General features: G+C 40.2%; 1 protein-coding gene across 3 annotated transcripts in view; it reads right to left on the reverse strand.

Moving 5' to 3' along the window:
* Positions 1–10516: 10516 nt before the first annotated feature.
* Positions 10517–14117, reverse strand: part of LOC124798153 (E3 ubiquitin-protein ligase MIB1-like) — a 78019-nt gene continuing 74418 nt past the window's right edge. For all 3 annotated transcript variants that reach the window (XM_047261435.1, XM_047261433.1, XM_047261434.1), the window contains exon 9: positions 10517–10904. In XM_047261435.1, the coding sequence (XP_047117391.1) occupies positions 10764–10904 (141 nt within the window). In that variant the 3' untranslated portion in view covers positions 10517–10763. The remainder of the gene's footprint in view (positions 10905–14117) is intronic.

Genomic DNA, 14117 nt, shown 5'->3' on the forward strand with positions numbered 1-14117 from the left:
GGTTCAGGGATTCCGGACTGGAGCAAATTCGTTTGCCACGAAGACCTAGGCTGTAGGGAAGGGACTGTTTGATGTGGAATGGGTGGCAGCTGTCATAATGGAGGTACTGTTGCTTGTTGGTGGGTTTGATGTGGACGAACGTGTGAAGCTGGCCATTGGACAGATGGAGGTCAACATCAAGGAAAGTGGCATGGGATTTAGAGTAGGACCAGGTGAATCTGATGGAACCAAAGAAGTTGAGGTTGGAGAGGAAATTCTGGAGTTCTTCTTCACCGTGAGTCCAGATCATGAAGATGTCATCAATAAATCTGTACCAAACTTTGGGTTTGCAGGCCTGGGTAACCAAGAAGGCTTCCTCTAAGCGACCCATGAATAGGTTGGCGTACGAGGGGGCCATCCTGGTGCCCATGGCTGTTCCCTTTAATTGTTCGTATGTCTGGCCTTCAAAAGTGAAGAAGTTCTGGGTCAGGATGAAGCTGGCTAAGGTAATGAGGAAAGAGGTTTTAGGTAGGGTGGCAGGTGATCGCCGTGAAAGGAAGTGCTCCATCGTAGCGAGGCCCTGGACATGCGGAATATTTGTGTATAAGGAAGTGGCATCAATGGTTACAAGGATGGTTTCCGGGGGTAACAGACTGGGTAAGGATTCCAGGCATTCGAGAAAGTGGTTGGTGTCTTTGATGAAGGATGGGAGACTGCATGTAATGGGTTGAAAGTGTTGATCTACGTAGGCAGAGATACATTCTGTGGGGGCTTGGTAACCATCTACAATGGGGCGGCCAGGATGATTGGGTTTGTGAATTTTAGGAAGTAGGTAGAAGGTAGGGGTGCGGGGTGTCGGTGGGGTCAGGATGTTGATGGAGTCAGGTGAAAGGTTTTGTAGGGGGCTTAAGGTTCTGAGGATTCCTTGAAGCTCCGCCTGGACATCAGGAATGGGATTACCTTGGCAAACTTTGTATGTGGTGTTGTCTGAAAGCTGACACAGTCCCTCAGCCACATACTCCTGACGATCAAGTACCACTGTCGTGGAACCCTTGTCCGCTGGAAGAATGACGACGGAACGGTCAGCCTTCAGATCACGGATAGCTTGGGCTTCAGCAGTGGTGATGTTGGGAGTAGGATTAAGGTTTTTTTATGAAGGATTGAGAGGCAAGGCTGGAAATGAGAAATTCCTGGAAGGTTGGAGGGGGTGATTTTGAGGAAGAGGAGGTGGGTCCCGCTGTGACGGAGGACGGAACTGTTCCAGGCAGGGTTCAATTTGGATAGTGTCTTGGGGAGTTGGATCATTAGGAGTAGGATTAGGATCATTTTTCTTCGTGGCAAAGTGATATTTCCATCAGAGAGTACGAGTGTAGGACAGTAAATCTTTGACGAGGGCTGTTTGGTTGAATCTGGGAGTGGGGCTGAAGGTGAGGCCTTTGGATAGGACAGAGGTTTCGGATTGGGAGAGTTTGCCAAGGTAATCCCATTCCTGATGTCCAGGCAGAGCTTCAAGGAATCCTCAGAACCTTAGGCCCCCTACAAAACCTTTCACCTGACTCCATCAACCTCCTGACCCCACCGACACCCCGCATCCCTACCGTCTACCTTCTTCCTAAAATTCAGAAACCCAATCATCCCGGCCGCCCCATTGTAACTGGTTACCAAGCCCCCACAGAATGTATCTCTGCCTACGTAGATCAACACCTTCAACCCATTACATGCAGTCTCCCATCCTTCATCAAAGACACCAACCACTTTCTCGAATGCCTGGAATCCTTACCCAGTCTGTTACCCCCGGAAACCATCCTTGTAACCATTGATGCCACTTCCTTATACACAAATATTCCGCATGTCCAGGGCCTCGCTGCAATGGAGCACTTCCTTTCACGGGGATCACCTGCCACCCTACCTAAAACCTCTTTCCTCATTACCTTAGCCAGCTTCATCCTGACTCACAACTTCTTCACTTTTGAAGGCCAGACATACCAACAATTAAAGAGAACAGCCATGGGCACCAGGATGGCCCCCTCGTACACCAACCTATTCATGGGTCGCTTAGAGGAAGCCTTCTTGGTTACCCAGGCCTGCAAACCCAAAGTTTGGTACAGATTTATTGATGACATCTTCATGATCTGGACTCACGGTGAAGAAGAACTCCAGAATTTCCTCTCCAACCTCAACTCCTTTGGTTCCATCAGATTCACCTGGTCCTACTCTAAATCCCATGCCACTTTCCTTGACGTTGACCTCCATCTGTCCAATGGCCAGCTTCACACGTCCGTTCACATCAAACCCACCAACAAGCAACAGTACCTCCATTATGACAGCTGCCACCCATTCCACATCAAACGGTCCCTTCCCTACAGCCTAGGTCTTCGTGCAAACGAATCTGCTCCAGTCCGGAATCCCTGAACCATTACACCAACAACCTGAAAACAGCTTTCGCATCCCGCAACTACACACCCGACCTGGTACAGAAGCAAATAACCAGAGCCACTTCCTCATCCCTTCAAACCCAGAACCTCCCACAGAAGAACCCCAAAAGTTCCCCACTTGTGACAGGATACTTTCCGGGACTGGATCAGACTTTGAATGTGGCTCTCCAGCAGGGATACGACTTCCTCAAATCCTGCCCTGAAATGAGATCCATCCTTCATGAAATCATCCCCAAACCACCTTCCCTACCATCTGGCCCCTACCCTTGTAACCGCCCCCGGTGTAAAACCTGTCCCATGCACCCTCCCACCACCACCTACTCCAGTCCTGTAACCCGGAAGGTGTACACGATCAAAGGCAGAGCCACGTGTGAAAGCACCCACGTGATATACCAACTGACCTGCCTACACTGTGAAGCTTTCTATGTGGGAATGACCAGCAACAAACTGTCCATTCGCATGAATGGACACAGGCAGACAGTGTTTGTTGGTAAAGAGGATCACCCTGTGGCTAAACATGTCTTGGTGCACGGCCAGGACATCTTGGCACAGTGTTACACCGTCCGGGTTATCTGGATACTTCCCACTAACACCAACCTGTCAGAACTCTGAAGATGGGAACTTGCCCTTCAGTATATCCTCTCCTCTCGTTATCCGCCAGGCCTCAACCTCCGCTAATTTCATGTTGCCGCCACTCATACCTCACCTGTCTTTCAACATCTTTGCCTCTTTACTTCCGCCTCGACTGACATCTCTGCCCAAACTCTTTGCCTTTACAAATGTCTGCTTGTGTCTGTGTATGTGCGGATGGATGTGTGTGTGTGTGTGTGTGTGTGTGTGTGTGTGTGTGTGTGTGTGCGCGAGTGTATACCTGTCCTTTTTTCCCCCTAAGGTAAGTCTTTCCGCTCCCGGGATTGGAATGACTCATTACCCTCTCCCTTAAAACCCACATCCTTTCATCTTTCCCTCTCCTTCCCTCTTTCCTGATGAAGCAACTGTTTGTTGCGAAAGCTTAAATTTTGTGTGTATGTTTGTGTTTGTTTGTGTGTCTATCGACCTGCCAGCGCTTTTGTTTGGTAAGTCTCATCATCTTTGTTTTTAGATACATTAGATTTTGAGCATGAAATGATAGAGCACATAATTTCTTACACACAAAAAGAAAAGTATTGCAGAAGAGATCACTAAATATTAATACAACCCATCTTATGTGGATCGTGCTGTTTGTGGTAGGCAGGCATTTATCGAACAGAGTTGTGAATAGAACTCTGAGGATGGTACAACATGGTATGGACGTGGTCTGAAGTAACTTTGAACACACAGCCAAAATTCAGCAAATGCATAATAAGAGTTCGAGTACAGCAAAGGTCAGCTTGGAAGAATTCCATGGAAATGTTTTATGGGTAATGTCAACATCGTAGTGGAATGGAAGTGTGTTGCCCCTTATGCCGTTGCCATATGTAGAGGCACAAGCCATTTGATTTGCTGCAAGATTGGTGGTTGCAACAGGCATGTGGCAACACTGCCCTCTAAGGTTGTACTGATGTCATCTTCCAATTCTGACATCATCTTCTTCATCTTTGTCTCCCCTTGTCCTCACAACAAGGGGCCTGAGTAACCTACCCTTCTTTATTAACTTTTCCCAACCCATCCCTCTCTCTTATGCGAGGAAGGAATTAATATTTAAAAAACCAGAATAGTGTCATGCATTTTTATATGTGTCTATTGGCAGTGCGAAATATTTGGTCCCTGAAGGCATAAGCACTGTTCTGCAGTTCTGTCTCGTAATTTTAAGATCCTCTCAACTAAATTTAGTTTCTTACAATTAACTGTCTTTTATCCTTTTTTTCCTTTCCTTGCTGAAGTTTCCCTGTATTTTGGTGTGGAAATATGGTAACTTAGCTAATACTTCAATCATTTTGGTATTGTTTGTTGAAAACTTAAAAGTTTCTGTTACATTTAGTAAATGACTTTAGTGAACTGATATTCAAGTTCAGTATTACCTAGCTTTCGTGCAAAATGTTAAAATGTGCTCAGGGCTAGTAATCTATCACTCAGTGAGGATTATGGAAGGTGTAAATTGAAGAATGTCTTAAAAGTTTAGTATATTTATTTTAAGGAATAAACACAAAGTTAAAAGAAATCTCAACTTAGCTTATTAATAATAAGAACATACCCAGGCAACTATTGATTCTACCCCCAAAGATAAGTAAGGTTAATTAAAAAACCAATTTCAATTCTATATTGCCATTGAATGCTATTAACTCTCAGAGACATATATGGGCCTGTTCTCATAATATCACCTACAAATATCAAATTTTGATGCTTGCAAAATTTGAATCTTTCACTAGACTCATCACTGTGTAAAGACATTAAAGAGAGATTGGGACCAAAATGACACTTTTTAAAAGCCCCCTAGAGATAGTGTGTGGGAGGGGATAATGCATTTTGATGAAGGTAGCAATACTGTTAGTTCTGTAATAGCAGAACACTCTCAAAAGAAAGTAGCGGAGGAGGAGGAGGAGATTAGTGTTTAACATCCCGTCGACAACGAGGTCATTAGAGACGGAGCGCAAGCTCGAGTGAGGGAAGGATGGGGAAGGAAATCGTCCGTGCCCTTTCAAAGGAAACATCCTGGCATTTGCCTGAAGCGATTTAGGGAAATCACGGAAAACCTAAATCAGGATGGCCGGAGACGGGATTGAACCGTCGTCCTCCCGAATGTGAGTCCAGTGTGCTAACCATTGCGCCACCTCGCTCGGTAAAGAAAGTAGTATTTGCTGAGATACATTATATATAATTTTTTAATAAAGGTAAGTGCCTTACTCCCTACTAATAAATCTACAAATCTGGCATTAGTTCTCATTAGAAGATATTTTTTAAGCTTTTAATAGCGTATTTACAAAGTTTGTTACTGTATTGTGGATTGGATTAGGAGATGTAAGCTGAAATAACACACACTCACGTGCACGGCAGCCATTACTTTCCATTAGAAGACTGAGTGATTAAAAGCATTGCTGTATACTGTAATTTTTATAATCTTATCTCCACAGCCCCTAAGGGAATGGTATATTCTAGGGATGGGCAAACTCGTTCATCCTTGGAAACTAGTTCACTGGTGATCACTATTTTTTGGGAACCGTTCATTTTAACTTGTTCATCATTCATTTGTACTTGGTACCTGGTTCTTATGAAAAACTGAAAATTAGTAGCAAAGGTGACTGAAGTTGGAAGCATAGGTGACTGAAGATGGAAGGCGCCAAGAGGGGGTACCTACCTCTGCCCTGGAGTACAGAGTTTTTATTCATAACAGAATTCTCACACACTTGTAATTTTTGTGATTCTGCAAAACCTCTCATTTAGTCAACTGTAGCATTATGTGGCTGATTGCAGTGATATAATATGAGGTGGTGCACGGAAAACTGGCCCCAAGTACAGACTGCTCGCCAAATACACAGAATTTATTGACCGCTAAGAGCAGAATAGATAAACATGTAGTAATTAGGCAGTGAAGAAATAACAAATAAGTCAATGCAAGCAACAACTTCGAATCAATAGATGATGATTGATAGGTGACAATGAGCAGTCTAGTACTCGGGGCCAATGTTTCGTGTGCCAGCCTGTATCACTGAAATAATATTGTACATGTTATCATATTCTCTTTACAAAATGTGACACCAGACACTCAATTATAGAATGTGGACTTCATTCGGTTGTAAGTCCGTCTGCTTCCAATAATAATGAACATGCTCTTTTACCTTGGATCAAAACGACAGAAAATGGCCGTTCGTGTGTGCCATGCTGACTTCCTTTGCGTGTGTAATAAAATAAAAAAAAGTTGCTTTTTTACAAGTATTTCTTCTCCTGTTTATCGAAATAGTGAAGTGAGCTGATATGCCGTTTTGTTAACTGAAAAGATGTATGTATTACATACCACATAATTTTATGTAATTTATGTAATTATAAAATACATATTAATTATCAGTCATGGACACCAAATAGGATACAAAAAGAGCCAAAAGTTCTGAGTTCAAAAAAGTCTGAAACAGATTTAGAATGGGCGTGCACAGTGAGCGAAATGAACAACTCTATACTGAACTATCTATGAGCAGACTGCAGTGGAACTGCGACAAGTGGCCACGCGAAGAAGGACGAGTCCAGCCAAGCGAGACCGAGACAGATGGGAATGGAACTGAGGCTGGAACAAGACCGGCCGACGTGGCATTGTGGGAAAGAGACCGACTGTTTCCCGTTTCCGGGAACTATAAGTACAAAGCCGTGACCGATACCAACGGGAACAGAACTGAGGCTGGAACGAGACCGGCCGATGTGCCGTTGTGGGAACGAGACCAAACGTTTCCCGTTCCCGGGAACTATAAGTAGAAAGTCGCGACCAAAGTGAAATATGAAAGACTGTTCCTTAGAATCCGTTCATCGCTCGTTCCATTCATCTTGATGAACCGTTCCTTTGGACCCGTTAGTTTGCTAATGACCCATCTCTAGTATATTTCTAGATACCTCACATAATACTGGTTTTTGCAAGGCTGTAAGAGGTTCCTGTAGGATAGTTGGCATTTTTCTTCAGCTGTTTGCTGGTTCAGATTTAACAACATTTCCTTGATACTGTTCTGTAAGTCAAACCAACTTGTGATCATTCATGCTAACCTTCTATGTACATTTTCAGTATTCCCTGTGAGTCTGAGTTGGTATGGATACCACACTTTATTTGTGTTCTAGGATGGGCTGCACAAGTGTTTTGTAAACAGTCTCCTTTGTATTATTATTATTATGCCACTGAGCCAAGGGGGTACGCCACCTGTTTTACCTATTATTGAACCTATGTGACCATTCCATTTGATATCCCCCAAAATTCTTACACCCATGCATTTGAATGAGTTCACTGGTTGCAGTTGTGGTTCATTGTTATTGTAGTCGTAGGATACTATGTTTCTGCATTTTGTGAGATACACAATTTTGCATTTCTGAACATGCAAGTAAAATTGCCATTCCTTATACCACTATGAAATTGTATCCAAGATCTCCTTGATATTTGTGCCTTTCCTTTCATATACTGAGGGGTGTTTAAAAAAAGATTTGTAGAAGTTCACTAGACTATGTCTTCCATACAAATGAGGACAGAAACTGTTGATAAATTTTAAGTTATGTTTGGGACTAATAGTTTTTATTTTATAAGGGTATATCTTTTACATGCATGTGTATATGGCCTTGGGGTACATTTTACAATTACACTTAGAGTGAAAGTTTTTGTTTATCTTTCAAAAATATTCAATATGCCCTCCACTGGCCACATAACAAACATCTAGACAATAGTCACACTCATCCCATAATTTTGTAAGAATGTATGGAGTTCTGCATTTGTTGCTGTTGCTATACAGCTTCACAGTTCATCTAAAGTTGTTAGAAGGGGAGGCACATGGACAGAGTCTTTCAGAAACTCTCACGGCCAACTGTACAATGTAGGATCTGTACAAACTGTTTATGGCCAATCCATCATTGAGGCAGTGAGGAGATGCAGTATCATATCAGGTTTTTAATGTCATTATGTCCTGTACTTTGTTATACACAACTGCATCATATGTGACAAAGTGAGGTCACTGTTAATATTGTCTGCCAGGTCATAAATAAAGGACATTAACAGCAAGGGTCCCAGAAGACTTCTCTGAGGCATACCAGAAGATACTTCTACTTCCATTGTGTCTCTCCATCTAAGATGACATTTTTTATCCTCTGTAACAATAGTCACAAGCCTTGATTGTATCCTCTGTGATCATATTTTAGTTGATAAGCATCAGCGTGGTACTGAGTGAAAAGCTTTTTGAAAATGTATATTCCATTTCATTTCTTTGTGGTTATAGGGCAGATTTGATTTGTTGAAAGTGTTTGCACCAGTCTCATATTTTATATAAATCACAGATCACTTAGCCAAGCATTCATTTTCTGATTATACAGTACCTGGAATGTAACATCAGTTACCTTAAAAACGTTATCTGTACAAAATATCTGAGTCATTTATTATTATGAAGGGGACCTTACGGATTGGTCCTCTTCAATTTCCTTTATACTTTATAGGACATCAGTTTCCCAAAGCAGTGCAACGCAATTCTCAAGTAAACATAACTTATTATTGAATATTTGGAAATTTTAAATCCATTAACTAAGGGCATAGCATCGGAGTCCTGTAATGGTGACTTGAATTTGGCGTTTATTTTTAAATATTAAATCATATTTTTTTTAAATAACATACTTTCATGCAACGAGTACTAAAAATAAAAAGTATGTTAAAATGTGATACAGAATAGCAAAATACCTGACTGTTAAATGAAAAATTATTGTTCAATCATTATAAATAGAAATGTTTCACACTTTTTTATTAGCAAATTTGAATGTATTGTGAATACTTGTGTTTTCATGTGATTAGTAATTAAAACTGAAGAAAGAGTGATAATGAATATAGAAGTAAAATACAACTAAAAAATGGTTGCTCAAGACTGATGTGGACGGTTGTTCCCCCAACCTAATGACTAAGCTGTGTCGTATTTGTTAACAGTATGTTGCAGGAGTTACATCTGTGAGAGCCTTAATAGAATAAGTGCACAGTTGCCATACAAGTCATTTAAAATGGGTGGGAACATTCTGAATGGGACAATGTTAGGAAAGGAGAGATAAAAACAAAAGTGAGTGAGAACATTCTGACTGGGACAGTATTAGGAAAGGACAGATAAAAACCAATGTAGTTACCAGATGAAATTCAAATATATTTGTTAAATTAACACAAAATGCTTACAGTGAATTAAAAAAAAGTTAGTCTTCAGATCTGATAGTCATACATGACAAATTAGAGTGATGTTTTTTTTTGTTTTAATTTTACTACTTACTCTTATAAAGAAAAATTTTATTATTAAGACACTATTAAGTGACAGAAGAACTTCTGTCTGAACTGTTTGCAGCAAATGAACAATATAAATTACAGAATTCATTCACAAAACTTTAGACATTGCAATAATAATCAACTCTGATGATTATTTTATCAATCATTCTGTAATTCTTAGTTTCTTGACTATGGAAAAGATCATTTCAAAGCTTGTGACATATCACTGCTAACTTAGCTGAATCTTGTTTCACTTGTCACAGAATTAAAATAAGTAATTTTACGGCCATAAACTTTTAAAGTGCCTGTTGGAGGTAGCAAATTTTTTTGCATTGCCTGAAATGCAAAAACATCTCTTTCTAACTGGAATAATACATTCCACAGAAAAATTGGATATTTTTTAGAACAAAGTAATGGAATAATCACTTCAGTACAACAATGAGGTACGAGTTACCACCATGAAGAATATATATATAATTTAACAGTTCTCATGAGGAACTAAGGATGAGTAGCTTTTGATTCTGCTTCTAGACTGTAGCTATTTTGGTTGTGGTTGTGATATTATTCTTTCACTTAAGCCACATTATTGCAAAATTTTGTTGATAATCATATTTTGTTTGATTGAATTACACATCCTATTGTTGTTATTGCTATATTTATGCCCATGGTAAACCATAAATATCACTTAGCTGCAAGAATAATCATTTTAGTTTATCCTGAATAGACAGGATCTATATAACTGGAAACAAATGTGAACAGTTATTTCTCTCTACTTACTGAAAACCTTTTCGACCTTTAAGTGAAAAGTGAGTAATTAAGCTGGGTTTTTTGTAACAACAAACATCTTTTGAAAGACCTTAATTTAACTGGACACATAACAAATGTCACTGTTGAAGAAGAATACTGCCGGAAGGCCAGAAAATCCTTCATATTAATGGCATCATTTTACTAAAAGTCCAAATGTTGGGACAAATTACATGCTTCATAATTAGATCATTTTGCATACTCAAATTGAAATCAATTATCACATCACACTTTTTAAATATTACGTAACAGGAGAGACAAGACACACTTATTACCTGTATGTATGTGAGCAAGCATTTAGCTCATTTAGCTCTATGCTATTTTGTCTAAAACTAACATGGTGAGGCTGTGGCTGTGTACAATTAATGTAGGTTGACTCTTTTTAAGAATCAACCTACATTAAGCATTTAGCTGTTATTGTCTGGGGACCCTTCAACAGATTCCCTTTTTTTTTATCTTCTTTCCTTTTTTTTCCTAAGTTGAGACTCATATGTTGGTTGGAACATACACCACAAACATATCTTGCTGCATGCCGAGAAGTAAATAAATGCAAGGATCTACATACTATGCAAGTGATGGTCTTCTCTTTCCTGTTAGATGTAGTTTAATAACTAAATTACCATATACTGCAGTTACTGGCTTGAACTGTGATGTGATTTTCAATACAGCAGAATCCGTTTCTCAACCTGTTTACGGCAAATTGGACATTCTGACATGCGGTCACCACACATTTGACATGTACCATGACCACAGAGGAATATCATGTTTTTTAAACGATCCAAGCATACTGGGCACATGGTCTGAAATTTGAAACAAAAGTTTATCCAGAATTAGTCATAAATATCCTTTGCAGGTACTTACGTCAGCTAACACAGTATCAGAAAGCATGGAGTACAAAACAGATTAAAGTATATAAAATTACAGGACTAGCATGCAAATAGTGTATGTGTACTGTCAAGAAAGTCTGTTATTTGTTTCAAGACATTTCTGTATTAATTGATCCTTCTCCCCCAGGGGAGGGGAGGGAGGGAGGGAGGGAGGGAGGGAGGGAGGGAGGGAGGGAGGGAGGGAGGGAGGGAGAGAGAGAGAGAGAGAGAGAGAGAGAGAGAGAGAGAGAGAGAGAGAGAGAGAGAGAGAGAGAGAGAGGGGCATATCAAAAAGTACTAAATTACAATGTGTTCCCATTTTTGCAGACTCTACATTTTACTGATGATACTAAAAAAACTGAAATTCTCCCACCTTCCCTACTCGCATCAAAATTTATTGGTGATTCAGAGATGGAAAATGCAATACCTGCTTTCTTCTACGATTGGTTTCGTAGCATAAAACTTTGGTCGGTGTCATTGTTTTTATCAGGCCTAGATTATTTCTGGAGGTGTAAATCTCATTTGTAGTGTATAAGTGCAGATGTTTTCACTTTTTGGACAGTTACTGTGTAGCGGTCAGCAGCAGACAAGGCAGTCCAGTTCAGTTTCCACATTATTTGTAGAATGTAAATAAAGAAGAATGAAAGTTTCTGATGTGAAATGAAGGCAACGTTAATGTATTATTACTTTACCAATAGTAAAATTTTAAAAATTATGAATGATGTTTATTGGTGCCATCTATGGAAGTTATACATTGATGTGACATTAACTTAAAGTTTACTGCCATACAATATGCATCAAAACAAGGAATTCCACTAATAGCTCAATTATAGTATTTGTAACATCTCAACCCAAAAATATGAGAATAGCAATACTCATATTCCATAGTAAAACCTTACACTGCAATTTAATTTATCAAGGAAGTCATAAATAATTCTTGATCTTGTTAATAGCTATTCAATTACAAATAACCTACAACAAGATGTATGCCAATCAGGCTTTTGTAAACATTGTACCATAATACCCGCTCTAACAAAATTTTCATAGATGACAGTGTCATGGAAATGAAATCAGCTGTGTCCTTTGAACTGAGTAATTTAAGAGTAGATCATGGAAAACCTAAATTGAATGGCAGGATATGAATCCCCCCCCCCCCCCTCCCAATGAACCATGGGCCTTGCCGTTAGTGGGGAGGCTTGCGTGCCTCAGCAATACAGATAGCCGTACCGTAGGTGCAACCACAACTGAGGGGTATCTGTTGAGAGGCCAGACAAACGTGTGGTTCCTGAAGAGGGTCAGCAACCTTTTCAGTAGTTGCAGGGGCAACAGTCTGGATGATTGACTGATCTGGCCTTGTAACACTAACCAAAACAGCCTTGGTGTTCTGGTACTGCGAACGGTTGAAAGCAAGGGGAAACTACAGTCGTAATTTTTCCCGAGGGCATGCAGCTTTACTGTATGGTTAATGATGATGGCGTCCTCTTGGGTAAAATATTCCGGAGGTAAAATAGTCCCCCATTCGGATCTCCGGGTGGGGGCTACTCAAGAGGACGTCGTTATCAGGAGAAAGAAAACTAGCGTTCTACAGATCGGAGCGTGGAATGTCAGATCCATTAATCGAGAAGGTAGGTTAGAAAATTTAAAAAGGGTAATGGATAGGTTAAAGTTAGATATAGAGGGAATTAGTGAAGTTCGGTGGCAGGAGGAACAAGACTTTTGGTCAGGCAAATACAGGGTTATAAATACAAAGTCAAATAGTGGTAATGCAGGAGTAGGTTTAATAATGAATAAAAAAAATAGGAATGCAGGTAAGCTACTACAAACAGCATAGTGAATGCATTATTGTGGCCAAGATAGTCACGAAGCCCACGCCTACTACAGTAGTACAAGTTTATATGCCAACTAGCTCTGCAGATGACGAAGAAATGTATGACGAAATAAAAGAAATTATTCAGATAGTGAAGGGAGACGAAAATTTAATAGTCATGGGTGACTGGAATTCGGTAGTAGGAAAAGGGAGAGAAGAAAACATAATAGGTGAATATGGATTGGGGGTAAGAAATGAAAGAGGAAGCCGCCTGGTAGAATTTTGCACAGAGCACAACTTAATCATAGCTAACACTTGGTTCAAGAATCATAAAAGAAGGTTGTATACATGGAAGAAGCCTGGAGATACTGACAGATTTCAGATAGATTATATAATGGTAAGACAGAGATTTAGGAACGAGGTTTTAAATTGTAAGACATTTCCAGGGGCAGATGTGGACTCTGACCACATTCTATCGGTTATGAACTGTAGATTAAAACTGAAGAAACTGCAAAAAGGTGGGAATTTAAGGAGGTGGGATCTGGATAAACTGACTAAACCAGAGGTTGTACAGAGTTTCAGGGAGAGCGTAAGGGAAGAAATGGCAGGAATGGGGAAAAGAAATACAGTAGAAGAAGAATGGGTACCTTTGAGGGATGAAGTAGTGAGGGCAGCACAGGATCAAGTAGGTAAAAAGACGAGGGCTACTAGAAATCATTGGGTAACAGAAGAAATATTGAATTTAATTGATGAAAGGAGAAAATATAAAAATGCAGTAAATGAAGCAGGCAAAAAGGAATACAAACGTCTCAAAAATGAGATCGACAGGAAGTGCAATATGGCTAAGCAGGGATGGCTAGAGGATAAATGTAAGGATGTAGAGGCTTATCTCACTAGGGGTAAGATAGATACTGCCTACAGGAAAATTAAAGAGACCTTTAGAGAAAAGAGAACCACTTGTATGAATATTAAGAGCTCAGATGGAAACCCAGTTCTAAGCAAAGAAGGGAAAGCAGAAAGATGGAAGGAGTATATAGAGGCTCTATACAAGGGCGATGTACTTGAGGACAATATTCCAGAAATGGAAGAGGATGTAGATGAAGATGAAATGGGAGATATGCTACTGCGTGAAGAGTTTGACAGAGCACTGGAAGACCGGAGTCGAAACAAGGTCCTGGGAGTAGACAACATTCCATTAGAACTACTGACGGCCTTGGGAGAGCCAGTCCTGACAAAACTCTACCATCTGGTGAGCAAGATGTATGAGACAGGCGAAATAGCCTCAGACTTCAAGAAGAATATAATAATTCCAATCCCAAAGAAAGCAGGTGTTGACAGAT

Source organism: Schistocerca piceifrons, chromosome 5, assembly GCF_021461385.2.
Source record: "Schistocerca piceifrons isolate TAMUIC-IGC-003096 chromosome 5, iqSchPice1.1, whole genome shotgun sequence".
NCBI classification, from domain to species: Eukaryota; Metazoa; Arthropoda; class Insecta; order Orthoptera; family Acrididae; genus Schistocerca; species Schistocerca piceifrons.